This window comes from Euprymna scolopes, chromosome 5 (assembly GCF_053919585.1).
Source record: "Euprymna scolopes isolate OS-2025 chromosome 5, ASM5391958v1, whole genome shotgun sequence".
Classification (NCBI taxonomy): domain Eukaryota; kingdom Metazoa; phylum Mollusca; class Cephalopoda; order Sepiida; family Sepiolidae; genus Euprymna; species Euprymna scolopes.
This window is the reverse complement of record NC_136486.1, coordinates 127,951,463-127,975,194: the sequence shown is the minus strand read 5'-3', so window position 1 is coordinate 127,975,194 and position 23,732 is coordinate 127,951,463. Positions and strand designations below refer to the sequence as shown.

General features: G+C 31.6%; 1 protein-coding gene across 1 annotated transcript in view; it reads left to right on the top strand.

Moving 5' to 3' along the window:
* Positions 1-23,732, top strand: part of LOC145276968 (uncharacterized) — a 925,232-nt gene that overhangs the window by 96,405 nt on the left and 805,095 nt on the right. The window contains exon 3 of the mRNA XM_080128511.1: positions 6,829-6,999. Coding sequence (XP_079984637.1) covers positions 6,829-6,999 — 171 coding nt within the window. The remainder of the gene's footprint in view (positions 1-6,828; positions 7,000-23,732) is intronic.

Below are 23,732 nucleotides of genomic sequence, written 5' to 3'. Positions count from 1 at the left end.
GTGAAGTAAATGAAGGGTTCTGTTCGAAATTCCATCCAAATTCCCTCAGGTGGACAGAAACATTCCCGAGTTCAACAAGATGCACTTGAAGAAGGCTGGAGGTTACATTGACCAAAACCTTGTGAAAATAATACTCAATATGAGAACGGTAATCCAAAGAATCCAAATAATACAAAAAAATTGTTATTTAATAATATGTTGCCTAAATATATAATTTCATTTATTTATTCGCTTTTTTTTTTTGTTTTTTTTAATGAACTGTATTTCAATCAATACAGCAGTTCATGAATTCAGCTCCATTCTCAAAATGAGAATTATTTCAAATCAAGGGCAGGTAACTGAGTTGTTTTAAAAGAAAGAATAAACAAAAAAAAACGAATTTATCTTTTTGTTTTGGAGGGGAGGGGTCGGACACAAAGACAATTGAAAGATCCATTCCTTCGGGCTGCAACTCTCACTAAATTTCTTCAGCAATTTAATAATGTTAAAAAGAATGTCAACAAATAAAGAATTAATTCATGCATGACTTAAAAAATCTGAAGCCAAAAAATTTTGTCCTTAGAAAAACAATCTTAAATATTCAAAAATTAATAATTTTAAATGCCATTTTAAATGAAATTGAATATCGATATAACGTTGAGTCTGCAAAAATAGTCACTAATGATATTTACATGCAATGTTGAAATTATAAGCAAGTGTGTGTGTGTGTGTGTGTGTGTGTGTGTGTGTGTGTGTGTCTGATTATTGTTTCATGTACATATGATGAGGTAATATGTGCGTAGATTTCAGTATAATCAGTATGCAATAACTACATAGACTTACATTATATGTATTATATATAAATTATGTGTACATATGTATGAAAAAGACAAACGAAATATAATTAAATACAGGAAGAAACAAATCAAATGAGAGATTTACCGGTTTCCTTCGGATCAATAAAAGTTTGTTGATTCAAATGAAATCGCTAATACCCTGTTTTTTTTTTGTTTTTTTTTTTCTATGTTTAATTGTTTTTCCTTATATATCAATTGTCCTAGATTCAAGATATGATTGTAGAACATTGTTGACTGGACAACTGGAGAAACATTTGTCAAAAATTAATCTTTTTCGTGGAAAAAAAAAGATGGTGATTAGAATTACTTTTTTCTATAGTTTTTTTATAAATGCTAGTGAATAATGAATTAATATCTATTGAGCTTCATTACAAAAATTATATTAGGTCGTTGCATAAGTTTCCACCGGTTTTTTTTTTTTTTTTTTTTAGTTGTTTTTTTTTTTTAAAGAAATCAAAGAATTTTAACAGCAAAAGTTCGTGTCGGACCCAAACTCCAAGTTTTTGTGTGAATCCCATCGACTGAAGGTGGTGTGAAATTGTCGCAAAATCACGCTTAATCTTTTCACCCAATTCTCTAAACGTCTGATTGCCATCTTCCTTCAGAAGAACTTTGAGTTGGTCTTTGTCTATCTTGATTGGTCTTCCCGAACGAGGAACGTCATTGATGTCAAAATTACCGTGTTTGAATCTGGTAAACCAATCTCGAACAGTTCTCTCAGCTATAGCGTTTTCTCCGTATACGGCACAAATGGTCACTTCGATCGCTTTTTGACTTCGATTAAAGGAGAAAAGAATGTCTCGAAAATGTGATTGTTTTATCTACTTGACAATCCATTTGACGGTTCTGAAAAACGAGAAAAAATGATATGAACAAAAAACGATGACCATTATATTGTAGAACAGAATACGTGCTTTCTAATGATATATAACACTTTGCCAAATATAAACACATGTTTTAGAACAATTTTTTTATGAAACGGCGGGAACTTATGCAACAACCTGATATATATATATATATATATGTATATATATATATATATATATATATATATAAGATGGAATAATTATTAATTTATCTAGTAGATTCTGAATACATGGGTACACTTATTTTCCGTGTGTGTGTCCTGGGTCCGAGTGGGAGTGCTGACAAGACTGTACATTTTTTGTCCTCATTCAGGGTGATCTTTTGCGGCAGCTGGAATTACCTACATTAAAAACTGATCTTAAGCATGTCATAATCTCTCTTTTGTTTCTTTCCCCCTTCCTTTTTCTCCCCGTTCCTCTCTCTCTCTCTCTCTCTCTCTCTCTTCCCCTTCTCTTCCTCACTCTCTCTCTCTCCTCTCTTCCTCAGTCTATCTCCTATCTTCCTCACTCTATCTCTCTCTCTCTTCGTCCCTCCTTCTCTCTCTCTTCTTCTCTTTTCCTCCCTCTTTATTTCTCTCTCTCTCTTTTCCCACAATTTCTATACTTTAATAACTAAAAAGCGAAAGTGCTGATAAAATATTTTATCTCAAATAAATAAATATTCGATTAAAAAGTGTTATTAATTTCATGCAAATCAGAAATATTTTAATTTTCAAAAGCGGACTTGTTAAAAGCCTCACCACTGAATGCATCTGAGAATTCTTCGAAATAAAATTGCAAACTTGAGAAACTTGCCTGATATGGGGCGAGTATTTATTGTTCCGATTTCATACAAATCAGAAATTTTCAAAGTGTGAATGCACTATTTATCCCCATACACTTCCCTTAAATATTTATTTGTGAGAATTTATGGAAAAAGTGACTCTCTCTTTTCAGCTAATTAATATCATAAGTCGCTTTACCTTTATATTGTCTCTGAGCATAAGATGGAATTAAAGAGATTTATCATGTTTTGTTATGTAAAGAAACAAAAATTCTTAAAAGGTATACTAGTTTATGAATTTTTGAATGGAATTGATATAAAACAAATAGTGGCAGTGATTGTAACCCAACGGGTCACAGGTAGTCTAATGCGTGTGTATCTATCTATATATATATATATATATATATATATATATATATATATATATATATATATATATATAGCTCTGTGGATCTTGCTTGCATCTTGTCTTCCAAGATCAGGCGATTCCATCTTTTAAAAAAAAGGATGACGGGTCAATTATTTATATATATTTATATATATATATATATATATATTTATATATATATATATATATATATATATATATATATATATATATATATATATAAAATGGGCGCGGAGCGCTGCTCAGAGGCTAAAAAATGAGGGTGGAGAGATGTATGTTTTGGTTTCGATTCTAGCTGATGGCATTCAAGTCATATATATTAGTTTTGATCTCGCTACTATATATAAGGTTTATTATAATAATCAATAGAGAATTGTCTCTATAATAATAAATACGTAATCTGCATGAATTAAAATATCATATTTAGCATATCTTACGACTGGGCAACGCTGGGCGGCCTGCTAATATATATATATATATATATATATATATATATATATATATATATAAAGGAAAATGGAAAAATATTTGCCTACATAATTAAATGATTTAAGTGTCCCAAAACGGTTATGTGGAATCCAAATAAACAAAGCAAAGTCAGTTATTTCTCATTGTTTAATGACTGGTCATGACTTATTTTAATGGAATGGTCATGACTTATTTTAAGAAAATTACGGTTTATCCTTAAGCATTAAGCAAGATTATTCTGCAAAAAGAATTGAATTCTCTCTAGTACCAACATCAAAAATATAGTCAACAAATAAAATTAAAAACTTATATAAAAGCAATATTAAATGCAAGTCGTCCATGGAATCTTTTCTGCAATCCAACCATATTTCAAGCTAACTTGTCCACCAAGTTTCAATCATGTTTGTCCAACAGTCTGTTTTACTAATATTCAATGATCTTCACCAACTGTGCCCTTCCTAGTGGAAAGCACTTCTGTATACAGCTAATTCGGGCTATATATATCTTTTATTATTAATAGGCAATTAGCTCAGAAAGATTGTCTGACTGTCACTTGTGGTAGTGATTAATGTCCGGGGTTAGAAACTCAGAGTTCACACGATAATTGCGGTTAGCTATACTGATGAATTCGCAAAAGACGAAACATATCTCTGTTATATATATATATATATATATATATATATATATATATATATATACCCATACTGTATCGAAACAGCACTCACTTTATGTGGGTTGAACTAGCTTCTTCCAGAGGAGTAAGTTTCATGGGAGTGTAAAATCCATAAGCCGTTCTCAGTCGCATGTATATCTCTGTCAGGGGAGATAACGACGTTAGTTTTTGAAGCTCTTGCAGGATGATGTCAATGTCCTCCTATGTACAGGGCCTGGTATTCCCAAATACCCACCCATCTGGTACTGATCAGGCTCAACGTTGCTTAACTTTGGTTATCAAATGAGAACCGGTGTGCCAACGTGATTATATAAATATAGCTTAGATTGTACTGTACTTAATTCAATTATGGTGATATATAAATAAAAAAGTCTCCTGTGCACTGGATTCCAAAGTTTTTTTTGTTTTTTTTTTACTCTAAAATGGGTCTAAAAAATTATATAATAAGTAAGGTCTTTACCCTCATGACTTTTAAAGATTTCTATTTCTTTCCGCCAACATTTATCCTTTTTAAACCAAGGTAAAAAAAAAATCTCCAACTGTGCCTTTTTCTTTCCAAGGAACATAAATCTGTCTCTAAGGAGTTTTGAATTTCCATCATTCAACGGAACACGTGTAAGACGAATTATACTAATAAAATAATGAGTGTGATCTAAATGCATCTTTGGTTTGGTATGTTTATTTCCGATGTGTGTGTGTGTGTGTGTGCGTGTGTGTGTGTGTAATCAAATTTGTCCATTTGTAGTAAATTTTGCTAGAATTGTGAGAATATTTTTATTGTACAAATTAAAAGAGATATATACTTACATGGAATGCTAAAAACTTGGATGAGCACCCTTGTCTTTGAGATGTTTCCTGTCTTCCATTCCACACCTTCCTTCAACACACTCTGGACTGCCTTCGAGCCTTGACGAATCAGGGTATGTGCAAACGGTTACATATTTAAGTTTAAATGAACGTTACTAGCTTAGTAAAGAAACCAGTTGGTTTCTGACGAGGCCATAAGACTAAAACCTTGAAACGTGAGCTCCAAAAATAAAGTAAAATTTTATTACTTTGGATAACACAAGATTTCTGAATGGAATTATGTAATTTTTAAAATTCATGATGGGCATAATATGCCAACCTACAATTTGTGTTAATACAATTATTTAATATATGATTATATAAAGAGCAGCTGTATGTGTGTATATCCAGCTAAAAGTAAAAAAAATGCAAAACAAATACTCACAAAGTTGATATATGCTGGATCAGTGTAGTTATCAATAAACGAATTTTTTTAGGGGAAGGTCAACTAGGTTAGTTTGTCATCCATTTTCAATGTTATAATGTGTTAATTTGGAAGGAAAATGTCGATTTATTCTTCGAAAAAAATTTGTTATATAAAGGAGGGTTGTATATGCGTGTATTTATGTCTTCAGCTAGAGATGAATGAGCTAGGCAGAGGATGAAGATGGGTTTGGGTAGAAGGAGAAGGAAAAGAGGTAGGGAAAAGAGAAAAAGATAGAGAGGGGTGGAGGTAAATGTTTCTCCAGACAACGCTGGATAGTCCTGATAGTGCATAATAAAAGTAAAAATTTACTAGCAAGACACTGTGGGTATTTCACGGTTGCTAACCTTCCATTTTCTTTTTTATTCTTACTGTAAAATACATGCAAGTTACTTAAATAGTTAACCAATTTTTTTTTCTTCATAACAATTTACATCGCTTAAAATAAATAGTCTTGTTGTTACCATGTAAACTTTTGTAAGCTAAATATTTTTTAGATTAATAAAATCAATATAACTTTCAAATCGATTACAATAGAATACTATTCGACTTTGGAATAATTTATTTGGAAGCGACTAATTTTTTTTTTCTTTTTCTGGCAAGCAGCGACACTAGCAGATCTCGATTGTTTTGGCGAAAAATTGTTTTCACGAGAAATGGTCAAATTCATTTACATGAAATTATAGTTATTAAGCAAAATAAGAATCTAAATAAAATATATTATTCTGCTTTTTTTTAATATATATATATATATATATATATAAAATTATGTACAAATATGTATACACATACGTATGTATGCATATGTATATATTTTACATACATTAACAAAAACATATCTAAAAAGTCTCACGTATACAATTTACATTTATACATACCCCACGCTCTCTCTCTTTCTTTCTTTCTCTCTCTCTCACTCTCTCTCTCATATATATACATATATATAGAAAATTTAGTTAAAAATCTTTTAGTTCCCAATAAATCGTAGAGATATGTTTATTTACATACATATATATGCACAAACATCTCTCTTTATATATGAAAGATATATATATATGATAAAACACATCTATCAAAAGCCATTTAATAGAAATCTGTATGGTATGCAAATGCTGCATGCGTCTTCAGTTATAAATATATATTTATGTGTATATATATTTGTACACACGCATACATACTATATATATATATATATATATATATATATATATACTAACAAGTCTACTAAAAACATTTTCACATGAACTCGTCTAAGCATTTATACACTATATATTGTATAATATATACGATTTTTACAATATATATATTAACAAAAATATACATTCGAAAATTCTCAGATATACAGACTATACTTATATATATATACAAACAGCCCTCTCTCTATATCTGTATATATATATATATATATATATATATATATATATATATATATATATATATATATATATATATATATATATATATACATATACATATACTTATACCTAAAAAAGACATTTAACCCAAAACCTTTTTGGGTTCGTCCAAATTTCGACTTCATCTTAAGTTATAAATATATTTGCAGCTCCAGGAATGGGTCTGCCACTTGTGTCGGAAGCGGAGAGTATTGGTAGCTAGCACCGGTCTCTGGTTTCACGGGAGACAACGCAACCCTGATTCAATAATCCTGCAAGAGATTGAATCAAAAAGCCCATCGCTAGAGAAAACCTCACAAAAAACGCCAGAACAGTCATCCGTAAGTCACAGGCACATATATATATATATATATATTTATCATCAGAAATCAATACCCCCCCCTCCACGTTTTGACTTCCTTCCTCTTAAACATATTTCTCTTTCTGTTCTATAAAATATTTTTACCATCTAAGCAATCAAATAATCAATCGATATATATATATCATTATGTATAGATATTATATATATAAATTAGACAGAAATCGTTTATTCAAGAATATTCAATGAATAATATAAGCATTCAGTGTCTATTTGATCCGGACTTATTATCCTCAAAATTCTAACAAAGCTACATATATTATAGCATATATATGTGTGTGTATGTGTGCATATATAATTCTTCTGGGGGAATATACATTTATCTCTGATGAGTTGTTTGGTGGGCTTTTGCTGCTATTCAACGAAGAACGTATAAGACGTACTTCATAAATATATGAATAAAATATTATGAATTCAAGACATTTTCTGGTTTGAAATGAAAACTAGCTATATATATATATATATATATATATATATATATATATATATATATCATGTATATACACGAATGAAATTAACTGATGGCTTACAAAAATTTACATAATTTATTGTATCATGTAATATTCAAAGAACAGGAACTACAATAGAGGTTATTCCTTAATCCATGGTATTTCGAAAATGTATATTTTTTGCATTAGAGAAATGCAATTCCAGTAGTTTAAAAAGGGAGAGGCATCTGGAACAAGTTGAAGGCTTAGAAATTGGGTTCGTGGAATTCGATTGCAATAAGTGTCTTTGAACATTTAATGATGCAATAAATAATATAATTTTTTTTTATCCGTCATCATTTAATTTTATTCGTTTATTAATGCTCTGTCTAGACCATTTTTTTTTCAAGATATGATTTATTTGATAATGCTCGTATTTTCGAATTCTCTTTTCATATATATATATATATATATATATATATATATATATATATATATATATATATATATATATATATATATATATAGCAGTTTTAATATAGAATTAAATTTCGACCAAACTCAACTCTCATACATTTTAGCTCAATAATTTTTTCGAATTTTAGTTAAAAAATTTTGTTAATTGAGTTTATAAAGCAAATGAAGTTTTATAAGTGGCGCTGTTCAAATGACTTGCATGGCACTCTTCGAAAACTGTGACATATTTGGATACGTCCAATAAGAGGTTTCTAGATCAGCAATTTATTACTCTTAATTCCGACGATCTAAAACCGTTCCAAATATTTGTTTATTTTTATCTTACATTTGTTTTACTTTAACAACAAAAAAAAAAAACGTTTACAGAGCGAATTTGACTCTGGATTTAACAAGGATTCGTGATCAGCGATGCAAATAACACACAAAAAAAACAAATGTGTAAACAATGGCCGCCAACTTGTCTTTTGTAAGCTTTAAAACTGATAGAATGCACTATTCAACATTCTGACGATTTTTGATTCACTGTAACATCAGCCTGTACATTTTTTTAATTTAATTTTTGCTTTTTGTTTGTTTGTTTTTTTTTTTTTCAAAATATGAAACAGCTGTAAAGTACACATAAACAAATACTTGGAACAGTTTGAGATCGTCGGAATCAAAAATAATTATATACGTTTATAAAAAAATGTACACTTATAATGTATTCATTTACTAGTTTCTTTTTCTAAATTGCCACAATTAAAGAAGTTCAATAAAAATGGGTTTACACTTTCAGAGCGTATATATCGATAGTTAACATTCTAAAACCACAGAAGTATTTATCTTACATTTATATTGATATAAATGCGAAATAAATATATGTGGCTTTGGAATGTTAACTAATATATATATATATATATATATATATATATATATATATATATATATATATATATGTTAGAGCGGAGTGTTCAATTATTTTAAAATGTCAATAATAAAGGCGTAATATTTATATATGCATTACAGAAAATCAGGACAACATCGATACCATCGGTTTCAAATCCAAACAAAGAAGATATATAGTTGTTTTCTTATACTAAACTCTAATCAACCTTGAAGCGACTGGCATAAAGAAAGGCTGATGAGAGTTCAGTATAGGAAACCAACTATAGGTCTTTTTTTTTTGTTTGGATTTGAAACTGACGGTACCGATGTTGTCTTGATCTTCTATTATACATATAAGGTAATTAAGAAGGTAAAATCTGACAGAATTTGAAGATTTTTTTTTTTTGCATCTTTATGGGCATGACATATTTCAGCTTCGAAAACTTTCTTCAGATAAACCTGCTTTTTTTTTTAATTTCATTTTCTAAAAGTTCTCTTCACATTCACAGAATGATTATGTGAATCTCTGTTTCCATTACTTTATATCTGAAGAACGTTGTTTCACATGGCGAAAAGTGTTATACCAATAAAGATTCTGAAGCAATATATTTTCTAAAGTTACAAATATTCACAAAACCATTTCCTCAATTCTATTGAGATAGTTTTCTCTTCATAAGGATTGAGCTATTAGGTTGGCAACTGAATTCTTGCCGGGTTTTTTTATATACATTTTTCAAAAGTAAGAGTAAGAACTGTTTAATCAATGATGTATTCTCCATTTATGTTCACAACTTTTTCTTAACGTTCAATAAAATTCTCAATACCTCTTCAATTTTGATTCGAAGAATTCATCCAAGCAAGTTGTCAATTGTGCGCCAGTTAAACTTAGACAGCAAGAACTTAGTTGCAGACCCAATAGTTGAATATATTTAGAGTAATCAAACAATGTTCATTATTTCAAGCACATTCTATTAATTAGATTTATTTTGTGTCGATTTAATCATTCTTTCAGAAATTTTAATAAATTTACCGAAATCGAAGTTTATGATACAAGTTTTTAAAAGTAATATCGGCATGTTATATATTGCGGTGGTCGTGGAGGTACGAGACGTAATGAGATCATACGTTGCTATTGATGACACATGTAAAACCTGAGGCAACTCTGCTCTCTCTCTTCTGGTTTTATTTTCAGCGATGGATGTTTTTTAATCGGATTCCGCATATATAAAGGATGTTCGTCCATCACTTGTGAAGATGACTAAGGTCATGTACTTGTTTTGTGGGTCCGGAGATGGCTTGTCAGTTTGATCGGAGCTCTGAGGTATCTCCCACATCTAAGGCACCTTTCCTGTTATTTCTCGATGCAAGCAGATTCAGCAATCATGACCCCTTTGTAACTTGCAGTACCCGAGGAACATTTGTTTTGAGAAAAGGCTTTCCTACGAGTCTGAAATACAAACATAACTGTCTGAGAAACATCTTCAAACTGCCTTCCTACGGTTTTTGTTTTTGTCCAGCTCACTGTAAAAGAACCGTTTTGTGAGTCTTGGATCTGACATATGCCCAAATATATAATGAGAATATATAAATATATGGATAATAAATATCGTGGAATAAAAAGATTTGGTGTTTTAGATATTTTGACTGAAAAAGTTGTGCAAGAGAACAAGACAAAAATGCAATAAAACTGCTCGCCTATGTCTTCCAATATTGCAAGTTTTCTTTGAAAATAACTGAAAACTAGAAAAAAATAAACAAAAATACAAAATGGGACGATAAAGTTGTCGCCCTAAAGAAAACAACACTACAGATTTATTTTAAAACTTTTATTGAAAAAATCAATTTGGGTAACTTGATTATGTGGTAGAGCTGATACCTATTCAATATAGCCTCTTTTATCCTCGATATGGGTTCAGAACTAGGAGCATGCCTTTTCCACAAATGCCAGTAGGAGCTTGACGAATACTCGGCGGATGATGGTGTCACGCTCGTTTTGGTGTTGTGGGAGGTCATGTGCTGATGTTCTCGACATATATGATTAAACGAAGTAGTCCAACAGATTCAGGTGGGGGAGAAGTGGGAGTGGCAACGAGAGAAGAGTACAAAGTCGTAGCACTCCTTTTGAAGCCAAGCCTGGGTCTCTTTGGACTTGTGGGCCGGCGCGGAATCCTGCTGTCACACCCAGAGTCTGCCAGCGGTCATCTGATTGCACTAGATCCTTCAGTACATCCAGATACACCTTGGTGTTGACTTTCAAGCCGACTTCAAAGATGTGTGGTGGCATGATGTGGCCCTAACTGTAAACCACACACAAAACCGTGACCAGAACTTTTTCATCACCCTGGGCATATTCCTGTTATTTGTGAAAATCCAGTAATATATTTTTTGACTACTGGCAATCGTTCTGTTGTTGTAACTTGGATCGGTAGAAAGCAAGAGTTATACTGTGACATATCTCCGATCTCGCTCATTGAACATTGTCATTTTCCGACATGATAGAATGCTCCTATCGCTCTGGAGATTTGTACACAACTAGCTAACTAGTAGATGATCTTCAGCAAAAAAACAAAACCGGTTTTCATCAAACGGAAATGGAATCATGTCGCCTTTTCTACGGCGACAATTTTATCGTTCCACCCTGTATTAAGGAGTTTGTTTATTGTCAGGCGCTTCTTTTTTGACCTTCATGATGAAGAGTTGAGCCTTTGTGACGTTTGCATAAGGCGTAGTCAAGATGCTCATTCAACATCTTCATAGGCGGCATTATAACCCTCATCTCTTTCATCGTCTTATCTGAATGTTGCTGCACACATTCTTTTCTTTTTGCAGCTTCTTATGTTACGTTCAGATCAATGTAACTTCCGGAATAACCCATAGCACAGTGGATAAAAGTGCTGAGTAATAATCAATTCATAGTGAGTCTTCTGGCGGCTGAGGGTTCTAATGTTCAATATGGGCATTACTAAAATTATAATTCAGAATTATCTAAGACTTTATTAACAGAACAAGAACAATCTACCTTCATGGATTAAATAAACGTTGCATTCAAAATTCCGTGTACATTTCTGAGCTTGACAAGATACGCTTGAAGAAGGTCGGAGGTTACATCGAGATAAGGTGTATCTGAATAGCATCTCTAGGCCAACATGGCTGTAGCACTGATTTAACTCACTACGTGAGTTTATAGTGTAATTCAAATCTTGTCGGTAGCTGAGTACTTAATGCTTCACCAGAGCTATCGAGAGTAATTTTTATTGTGACACCATCGTGCCTATTACAAATAAAGAGAGTTCTATTTACCCTCGAGAGAAGGACAGACCGCACCAGTTTCTCAACCTGGTATTTTACCTTGCGGTACATACAGCGCCTCGCCTTCCCAAATGGTCACCTATCTGGTACTGGCCAGGCTCAACGTTGCTTAACTTCGGTGGTCTGGCGAGAACCAGTGTGTCAATGTGATTGTGCCGAATAGCATCTGAGATGAGACCAATAGTTAAAATTAATATAAATTATCAATCTTCATCTAAAATCTGCAAAATATAAAGTTAGAGGTAACAATATGAATTTGGAAAAATATGATTTACCTTACACTGTTTGTTAAAATTTGGAGAAGAATGAGCAAGAAACAGAATCGACACACATGCATTATATATATATATATATATATATATATATATATATATATATATATATATATATATATATACATATATATAAGTTTGAGTTAGCTTTGTCTTGTAAGTAGGGGACATAAAATAGAATGTTCAATCAAATAAGAAAAAGCAAAACATTCATCAAACACTATGAAGGTAAATACATTACACATAGGTTTGGAAATCTGTCAGAATTCCCTCTTCAGGCGAATTTATTGATGCCGATTGAAATGAACAATCATTATTAATTGGCATCAACGTATTCGCTTGGAGAGAGAATCTTTACGGATTCCCGAAATTTTGAGTAACGAGTTCCTGCCAGTAGTATAGTTTTATTATATGCACACATATATAAAGTAAAGCTGTTAGCAATTTTATACACGTAAGTAACGATCAAATCCCAAGATATCACTCACAGACACACACACACACACACATACATATAAGCATATATATAATTTTTTTATGACTCTTCATCTGTTTAGATTTGCTTTTTTTTTTACTTACTATCAATATGCTTTTTCTCTGAGATGTTTTTTCTCAGTTCTCCGCTTTGCTTAAATGATGCCTGTATTTTTTTTTAAGTCATCTTTACAATTGCTCTTTTACATATATTTTCTTATATAATATCTTCAGTAAATATTTATCATCCATCATTGTCTTTTGAAATCATGTTATATTCAAATCTCCTCTCGTATTCTCTCTCATTCTGTCGACCCATCAATGAAACGTCCCTTAAAAGTAGACTTCCTTCTGAATTTTATATCTGTATTCAAACACGTATTCAGATTATCACAGAGGTATTCTTAAATATGTGTCTATCCATATCTTCCTTAGTGTGTGTGTTTGTGTGTGGTTAGAAAATAGCAAAATTAGAAACTGCTTGTCACCATGCGCTGTTGACTCTGTTTCCAAACCTAACTGTTTATAAACTCTATCATTTAACACCGTAACATCCTATTAATATAGCAACTAATATATAATTGAGATAAGACACTGATTACAAATCAGATGAAAGATTCTGCTAGATATTACTTGAAGTAATACTTTCAGAGCGATCCTAGCCAAAAAGGAGAAGCACAATATTCAAGAAAAGAGCAATATATAAGTTAAGTGGTTGTATTTAAATTCTGAAAAAACAACATATAGACACATATATTCGAATTAAGAATTTATTGTTTGACAAAAGGGGTTATGTTGATTTCCTTAATCCATGGAGTCAAACAATAAATTCTTAATTCGAATATGTGTCAACATGTTGTTTTTTCAGAATTTAAATGTAACTAATATATATATATATATATATATATATATATATATATTATATGTGTGTGTGTGTATACACGATAGCGTGTGTCTTATTTTGTGCTACACTTACATCTTTTTTCTTCCGAATGCTTGTTGTTTAATGGTTATGACCTTCCATTTCTTGTAATAAATAATTTTACCAAGAATTCTTCAAAAGTTTTGGTTTCGGTTTCGATTCAGGCTGATGTGCCCAATCATATGGATATATATATATATATATATATATATATATATATATATATATATATATATATATATAATGTATTTGTGTGTGTGTGTTTTGGTCTTTTGAAATCACAACTTTATAACTTGTAAGAATCGATAGAAAATTGACTTTATAATAATATATACGAAATCTGCATAAATTGAAATACCATATTAAGAGTATTTTACAAACTTCTACACTGGGCGTCCCTGCTAGCTTAGATAAATACTTTTGCAGTTTTAACAAAAGAGCTACAATAATATGAGGGCGTTTTTTCTGATAAAAATCCGGCTAATATTTTCTTTTTGTTTGTTTGGAAAATTTCAGAAGTAAATATTTATTTTTTAAGCCATAAATTGCTTTTGTCTCCTTAATGACTTTAGATGATCGGCTACTACTGATCGCCTGACATCAAATGCAGTAGACATTTAACTGCAACTTTTACATCAATTTTGTTCCATGATTGTTTTCAAATCTTCATCATACAAATGTGTGTAACTGTTCTTCATCTTCATCTTCTGGAATTTCTGTTTTTCATACTTTATTCACTTTTTTTTCTTATCACCATTGTTTTTGTTTTAACCATTCTCAATCGCCTTACTCTCCTTTCCCTTTCATCTATCCGTTCTTTCTTTCAAGTCATGTCTTTCATAATTCCACTTAATTTATTTAAAATTATTTCAATAAACTTTTTTTCCTTCACAAATTCTAAAACCTTTTTTTTTTTTATCTTCTGCCTGGTATCCTTCTTCTACGTCTAGCTTGGCTTCCTTTTCATCTTCAGTTACATTTCCAGCCATTTTTGTGAGCTTCGGTCACTTCTAGTTATCTCCCTTGCATGACGAGCTGAACATTAGATTTAATGTTCAGCTCGTTTCAGCTTTAAACTCTTGATGCATGGTTTTCCAGTCAGCAATATGGAAAAAGAAACTTGTCGCCTGTTTTTTTTTTTTGTTGTTGTTGTTGTTGTTCTGTTTTTTTTTTGTTTTTTTTATGTTTTTTTTACATATTTCTTCCTGTTTTCCTTATTAATGTTTAAAAATACAGTTTTCTTTAATATTTTAACTTCTTTTAACATCCTTTTATAATTTAATTTTTCTTTTTTCTTTCAATTCAATTGTCTTTTTCTTGCCTGATTTTTTAATGTTTTTACTTTTTTGTCATGTTCTATAATTTTTTTAACTTTTATTTTAACTTTAAAAAAATATCTTTCTATTGTTTCATCTTTTGTCTTAACCCCTGTTCTACATACATCAACCCGATTGTTTTATGCTCTTTACATTCTTATTTAATTTAAAATTTCTGCCCTCATTATATTTTCTTTTTATACTCCTTTCTTTACTCAAACTCTTTCTACATCTTATTATCTCTCTTTCTTTGCATCCTACTATAATGGAGGTTGGGTATAATTTAAACTCTGTAACATTTCTGTAAAAAAAAGGGGTTTAACTATGTTGTATTGTTAGGCCATATATAAACAGGAACTATATAACTGATGTATCTTTAACGTTGTTATAAATACAGTGTCTGACGTCTAGTAGTTTAAATGTTCTTCTACTGTGTGTATGTGTTTGTGTTTCACATATAATAAAACAGTTCATTAACATTCAGTCTGTGTAGCGCACAGGCAAAGGACGTATCTCTCTCCGTTGTCTTCATCTCTTCTCATTATTCAAGTTCATCTCTCTCCAAAGACGGTCCTGGATATGACCTTAAACTATATCCGATGATGAGGCCCCAGCTTGCAGGCTTTGGGGAGTGTGGAGCCATCCTTTAATTGCCATTGCTCCCAGGTCCACTCTGACCTGAAGTCCCAACTATGGGTTAAATAGAAACCAACTTGAAAAAAAAAAATAAATATATTCTATTAAAGAAATTTTCTTCAAAACCACTGGATTTTGCATTAAATAACCTGAAAAGGGTTGATACGCTGTAAATCAACCAAACAACTCTCCAAAGGGAACCAAACAACAACACGTTATATATTTGATATAACTTCATTCTAGACTTCTCATCGAAGCTGCAAGATGTAATTTTCTACATTATGCTAAAGTCACGTTTCTCGTAGCTTCCAAAATGCGGAGACGATATTTTTCTTGTTTTTCTTGTCCGACTTTTCCGTCTGACCCTATACTCTAAACTAAACTGTCCATCTTCTCAAATCTATCTCACTGCGTCATTAATACACGTGTAGCATTATGATCACCTGATGCCATCACTAAAATCATCTCCATTGTTTATGTTTTAACAGTCCTACCTTAACATTCCAGATACATTTCTACCATAATATTTTTATCCTAACGGTATCTTTAATCTTGATACATATTTTTTGGACAGCAAAAACGATAATAATAATAATCGTCCAGATTACTTGGCATCCCGCAGTAGTGCTCTATATAACAACTATAGAAGCTTTATTTAACTATTTCTGTGTTGCATTTGGTAATGAACAATCCAGGCTTAAAAAAAAGATGTGACACGGTCAGTTTAATGAAGTGATCCCAAGATGGTCAGTCATTTAAAAAAAAAATCCCCATTGTCTTCAGCATCCTCTCTACATATTGGAAAGCATCAAAAGAAACAAAGCCAGATAGAAACACATCTACTACACTTTGATCTAACACTGTTAAATTTGTGTAGTACAATATCAATATGGCGCCAAGAAGATATATATTATATATGTGTGTGTGTGTGTGGCTGTGTGTATGTACATGTTCATATATTTTAATGTGTGTGTGTGTGTCTGTGTGTATGTACATGTTCATATATTTTAATGTGTGTGTGTGTGGCTGTGTGTATGTACATGTTCATATATTTTAATGTGTGTGTGTGTGTGGCTGTGTGTATGTACATGTTCATATATTTTAATGTGTGTGTGTGTGGCTGTGTGTATGTACATGTTCATATATTTTAATGTGTGTGTGTGTGGCTGTGTGTATGTACATGTTCATATATTTTAATGTGTGTGCGTGTGTCTGTGTGTATGTACATGTTCATATATTTTAATGTGTGTGTGTGTGGCTGTGTGTATGTACATGTTCATATATTTTAATGTGTGTGTGTGTGGCTGTGTGTATGTACATGTTCATATATTTTAATGTGTGTGTGTGTGGCTGTGTGTATGTACATGTTCATATATTTTAATGTGTGTGTGTGTGGCTGTGTGTATGTACATGTTCATATATTTTAATGTGTGTGTGTGTGGCTGTGTGTATGTACATGTTCATATATTTTAATGTGTGTGTGTGTGGCTGTGTGTATGTACATGTTCATATATTTTAATGTGTGTGTGTGTGTGGCTGTGTGTATGTACATGTTCATATATTTTAATGTGTGTGTGTGTGGCTGTGTGTATGTACATGTTCATATATTTTAATGTGTGTGTGTGTGTGGCTGTGTGTATGTACATGTTCATATATTTTAATGTGTGTGTGTGTGGCTGTGTGTATGTACATGTTCATATATTTTAATGTGTGTGTGTGTGGCTGTGTGTATGTACATGTTCATATATTTTAATGTGTGTGTGTGTGTGGCTGTGTGTATGTACATGTTCATATATTTTAATGTGTGTGTGTGGCTGTGTGTATGTACATGTTCATATATTTTAATGTGTGTGTGTGTGTGGCTGTGTGTATGTACATGTTCATATATTTTAATGTGTGTGTGTGTGGCTGTGTGTATGTACATGTTCATATATTTTAATGTGTGTGTGTGTGGCTGTGTGTATGTACATGTTCATATATTTTAATGTGTGTGTGTGTGGCTGTGTGTATGTACATGTTCATATATTTTAATGTGTGTGTGTGTGGCTGTGTGTATGTACATGTTCATATATTTTAATGTGTGTGTGTGTGGCTGTGTGTATGTACATGTTCATATATTTTAATGTGTGTGTGTGTGGCTGTGTGTATGTACATGTTCATATATTTTAATGTGTGTGTGTGTGGCTGTGTGTATGTACATGTTCATATATTTTAATGTGTGTGTGTGTGGCTGTGTGTATGTACATGTTCATATATTTTAATGTACAGGATTTACTCTAAAACTAATCTATCAATCATTATGAATTTGGGAACACAGCTGCTAGGCGTAATGAATCCTAATGTGGGCTATATTTATTTTCATTCAGTTTCATGCAAAAGGGTGGATATCGCTTGGGGAAAATTCAGATCTCACTGACTTTGTGACATTTTAACAGCAAATGCACTATTTGTTGTCACCAAAGTTTAGTGGGGGGAGGGGTACTGTCTGTTTCTTACAGTCCATTTCACAAGAGACCTTGCTAATCTCTCTTTACCATAAAATATGATCGACTGGGCTCCAATCGTTGGTTCCTTCTTATAAAACGTTTACAGTGAGAACTTTCTTTGATACAACTTTACTTTCAGGTAAGATTTCTACAAATGCAGCATCTTTGCGGATACTTCCTCTTTGTGGAACACGTTACCACATGATTGCTTACCTGTAGATTCCAATTTGATCACCTTCAAATGCAATGTCGACGGATTTCTGCCGTCTTCACAAATATTCAAACTTGATTCATTCAATCGATTATTTTTGACCCTTTCATAAGCGTTTTTTTTTATTTTTAAACTGACAATCATTCCATCTTGTTAACATTTATGTTCAATTGGCCTAGATAAATAGTGAACGATTTTGTAAGAAAATTATTCAGAGATTTTACTTTTTTTTTCTTTATTATGCCATGGTCATAAAACCGTTAGCAATAGACAAAGGCTAATAAGCTAATTAGGGAATGCATAAAACTTGTGAATATCACAATAGTTAGACAACACAGAACTCCGAAAATGTGACGGTGATACATGTTCATTCATACAAAACTGAGGCAGCAGATTCAAAACTGCAGAATACAATGCGAAAGGAGATTGCCGGTACATCTCTGGGCAAACACTGGTGTGATTATGTAGAGGGTCTAATGTGAATGTACATCGCAGGTTTAGTCTATTCAGCTGCAGAACAGAGTAGCTTTTAAGCATTGCAGTGAGGCAAGAACCATGAACTAATTTGTAGGCAACAGAAGCAACTGTTACATTCCAGCGAGTAAACAGCAGGTCTAATCCAAGCAGTTCATATACTCTAAACGGAACATGGTCACGACAGGGAATATGTAGCATATATTTGATATTCCAAGTGGGGACGAATCATTGCATTGGAAAGCCTAGTCAACAATTGCCATTCATGAGGAATTTGGTAGATCAGGATATGCAACATGTAAAGCTCAGTACTAGATCTACTCATAATTAAAACAAAAATTCTTATATATTATTTAATTGAAATTCATTATTGAGATGAGTATTATTTATTAATTTATTTTTTGCGGACTATTATCCTCATCTTTCTTAGTTGTTGTTTCACGACGTTTCGACCAACTATTCCTCTGGCCTTTGTCAGGTGCTAACCATGACGGGATAGGCACTTCGAATCTCCTAACTGCATTTTTAGTAATTACTGCCATCCATAGTTGCTGTCGTCTCACCACGTTTTGGTCAAGTAAGCCTCTGGCCAGCTTTGGGTAGGATTGAAACTGCTACCTTCAGAAAATTCTCACCTGGAACCGTAGAGATGCAACATCTTTATCAATTGTGCCCATCATGGTTAGCACCTGACGAAGACAGAGGATTAGTTGGTTGAAACGTCGTGAAACAAAAACTAAGAAAAATGAGGATAATAGTCCGCAATAAATAAATTAACAAAGATTCTTATGTCTTCATGTTTAGCTTAGAAAATGTCATTTCCAACTTGAGTGCGGCAAATCAATGAAAATGCTATTTCAAACTTAAGCATGACAGACTAACGCAAATGCTGTTTCAAAGAGGATTAGTTGGTCAAAAAAGGTGGGACGACAACAACTATGGAAGGCAGTAATTACTGAGGATACAGTTAAGAGACTCAGCATTCCTATACATCGCGATTAACCACCTGGCGAAGGCCAGAGGAATAGTTGGCCGAAACGTTGTGGAAACAACTATGAATGAGGATAACAGTCCGCAAATACATAAATAACGGAAATGCTGTTTCAAGCTAAAGCATGGGAGACTAACGAAAATACTTTTGCAAACTGAAATGTTACAGAACAACCAACTATCTGGCTGAGCCAGGCACTCATAGAAAAGTGATGACGTGAATCAATGAATAAATAAATTTAAGATGAGTATATTACAGAAGATATTTCTTATTTTACCACTGTTTGTGACATGATTGCTATATTCTAACCAACGCTAGGTTTTTTTCTGCAACAACTCTATTGTTGACTTTTCAGTATTCGCTATAGCACTATAGTATGATTGAGTGATTAGAGATTAGTAACCATGACTTTTCGAACACAATTTGAAAATGTAAACTGCAACTGATGTCATTGAGGACACAAAAATATTGAAGACGAATAGTATCGAGATAGAAAATCAATAGCATGTATGCGAGTAAAGAAAGTTCTTTACGTTCTTTCTCTTTAATACAAGATCCACCCCCTCCTCTTTTACAATAAAATATCTATATCAAAGAAATTCGATAACATGAGTTTTCCCTTGGAGACATATATTAACACCTTATTTCATTTTCTTGGACCTTGAATAAAAGATCCAATCAAACTTTCAGAAGGTTTCTGGATTTTTTTTATTTCACTCTCACACACACACACACACATATATATATATATATATATATATATATATATATATATATATATATATATATATACCTGAGAGCTCTCTGAAAGACATGTAAAATACTTTAAAATTAAAATAATTCGATATTGTATTTTGTTTTTGTGCGTGAACAAATTCTTGAAGAAATTTAAAGAATGAAGAAATATTCAAGCTCTTTCCCCTCTGGAAAATCAAGCTTTTCAAAGAAATAGGTTGAAACGTCCATTCTTGTAGTTCATTATATCTATCAGAATTATATTGTTAGAATAAAAACTGAATTTTCTATCATTATTGAATTGTACATATATAAGCTAATTCTTTTAATTTAGGATAATACTTTAAGAACACGTTTTGATGTCGGGATTATTCTTTATTTCTTTCATGACACCAATTACCATTTTTTCTTTTTTCTTTACACTAATCTTTGTGTATGAGTGAAAATAACACAGAATTTGAATTTAAAATTTGCATATGTGATGTTTGTAGTTGAAATGTGAATATGACTTTTGCATTTGAAATTTGCATATGTGATTTTTGCGTTTGAAATTTGCATATGTGATTTTTGCATTTGAAATTTGCATATGTGATTTTTGCATTTGAAATTTGAATATGTGATTTTTGCATTTGAAATTTGCATATGTGATTTTTGCATTTGAAATTTGCATATGTGGTTTTTGCATTTGAAATTTGCATATGTCATTTTTGCGTTTGAAATTTGCATATGTGATTTTTGCATTTGAAATTTGCATATGTGATTTTTGCGTTTGAAATTTGCATATGTAATTTTTGCGTTTGAAATTTGCATATGTGATTTTTGCATTTGAAATTTGCATATGTGATTTTTGCATTTGAAATTTGTATATGTGATTTTTGCGTTTGAAATTTGCATATGTGATTTTTGCATTTGAAATTTGCATATGTAATTTTTGCATTTGAAATTTGCATATGTCATTTTTGCGTTTGAAATTTGCATATGTCATTTTTGCGTTTGAAATTTGCATATGTGATTTTTGCATTTGAAATTTGCATATGTGATTTTTGCATTTGAAATTTGCATATGTGATTTTTGCATTTGAAATTTGCATATGTAATTTTTGCATTTGAAATTTGCATATGTAATTTTTGCATTTGAAATTTGCATATGTAATTTTTGCATTTGAAATTTGCATATGTAATTTTTGCATTTGAAATTTGCATATGTAATTTTTGCATGAATCCTTCATTTTATTGAGCATTTGTGCATGTGACAATATGACACTTGAGCGGTTAACAACGTTTACGTAAGTAATGTTTTATATGCATGATCTTTTTGCCGTGAGATACATGTACTTGGGGCCGTATTTAGAAAAGGCTAAGATGACGTAATTGTATTGCTATTTTCCAGGAAAAGTCAGTTAAAAGTTGGAAGCATGTGCTGATAGCAATCTTTTAATATTTCATTTTTGTTTGTATCATACGACTAAGTATATGCATGAAAAAATAAAACAAAGAAATTAACAACTAAGTGTATGCAAAACGTACAGTTTTATGGTTTAGTAGATGCATAAAAGTATTCTTATACAAATGAGTGTATACTTTAAATAAGTAATTTTATATGTGATAAAAACGTATAGTTATGCAACTGAGGATATGCATAATCATGTATTGTAATACTGCTGAATATATATCTATCTCTATTTAGTTATTTATTTATATATATAATAGCATTGTCTGTCTGGAGAATGGTCTCTACAAAACTCCCGTCAACTTTTGATCTACATACTTGAAAATTGATATATAGGAGATTTGGATCTGTGGAATAAATTCGATGTGGTATTTAGCTAACAAAAATAGCTGCTAAGAAATAAAAATCGAAAAAAAAAAGGCATAAGTCTGCTTGAAGTGCTCTTGTATGTATGTGGAAATATAGACATCCGTTAAAATCAGGTTATTTTAAACTATTTTTATCCATCTTAGGATCGCTCAAATAGTAACGACTAATGCTGGAGGACCATAGGTTTTGTTTTCGATTCTGGATGGTGGCACCGAAGTTATATTTTTTTTACTTTGGAAATCACTCTATATTGGGTACAATATAATAATTAATAGACAATTGGCTCTATAATAATAAATATGAAATCTGGATAAATTAAAATATCATATTTAAGTGGATTTTACAGTCGGGCCATGCCAGGTGGCCACTACTATATAATACATATATATATATATATATATATATATATATATATATATATATATATATATATAATTACAAGTGAGTCACTACTCATTAAGGCCCGAGGGCCACTCGACGATAAGGGTTAATAATAAGTCACTGGGAAAATAGCATAGTAATCGTTAGTGGTTGAAACTGGATATAATTTGATTAAGGAGCCAGCTGAACAAGAACTTGTTTACATTGGACTTGAAGACGACCATATTGTAGTCAGCTGAAAAGCAGGCCAATGGAACAGCGTTCCATGTGCAGGAAGTTCTAGGGAAGAAGTTTTAGTTATAGAATCTGCATTTAGATTTATGCATAGAGTGGGGGAAATTGTTGATAGTGGTTGTAGTTAGATGAGTGTTCTTTTTTATTAAAGTCTGACAAGGGGAGATCATAGATTGAAGCTCAGACGAGCACTTGCTATGAAAATAATGATACAGCATAGACAGGGTCACAATCTCTCTTCTGTGTAAAGAAGTTGCAGCAAAGAGAAAAGGGCATCACCTATTAGGTTTCAAAGCCGATTTTGAGCTCTGCCAAGGCAAGATAGGGTGCTCCGAGCAACTCCTGTCCAGATGTGGCAACAGTACTCCATATTGGATATAATATAATAATCAATAGAGAATTGGTTCTATAATAATAAATATGAAATCTGCATAAATAAAAATATTATATTTAAGAGTATTTTATGATCGGCCAACGCCGGGCAGACTACTAGTATGTCTATAAAATATTGTTAAGTGACTGAGTATATAAACATTTTTATATATAGACAATATATAGAAAGATGATCAGAATGTGGAAATTATACCGGGTTATAAGAAGGATAAATGATACGATGCTGTTTTGTTTGTTTGTTTTAATACTTCCAGTTTACAATTTTTTCACTAAA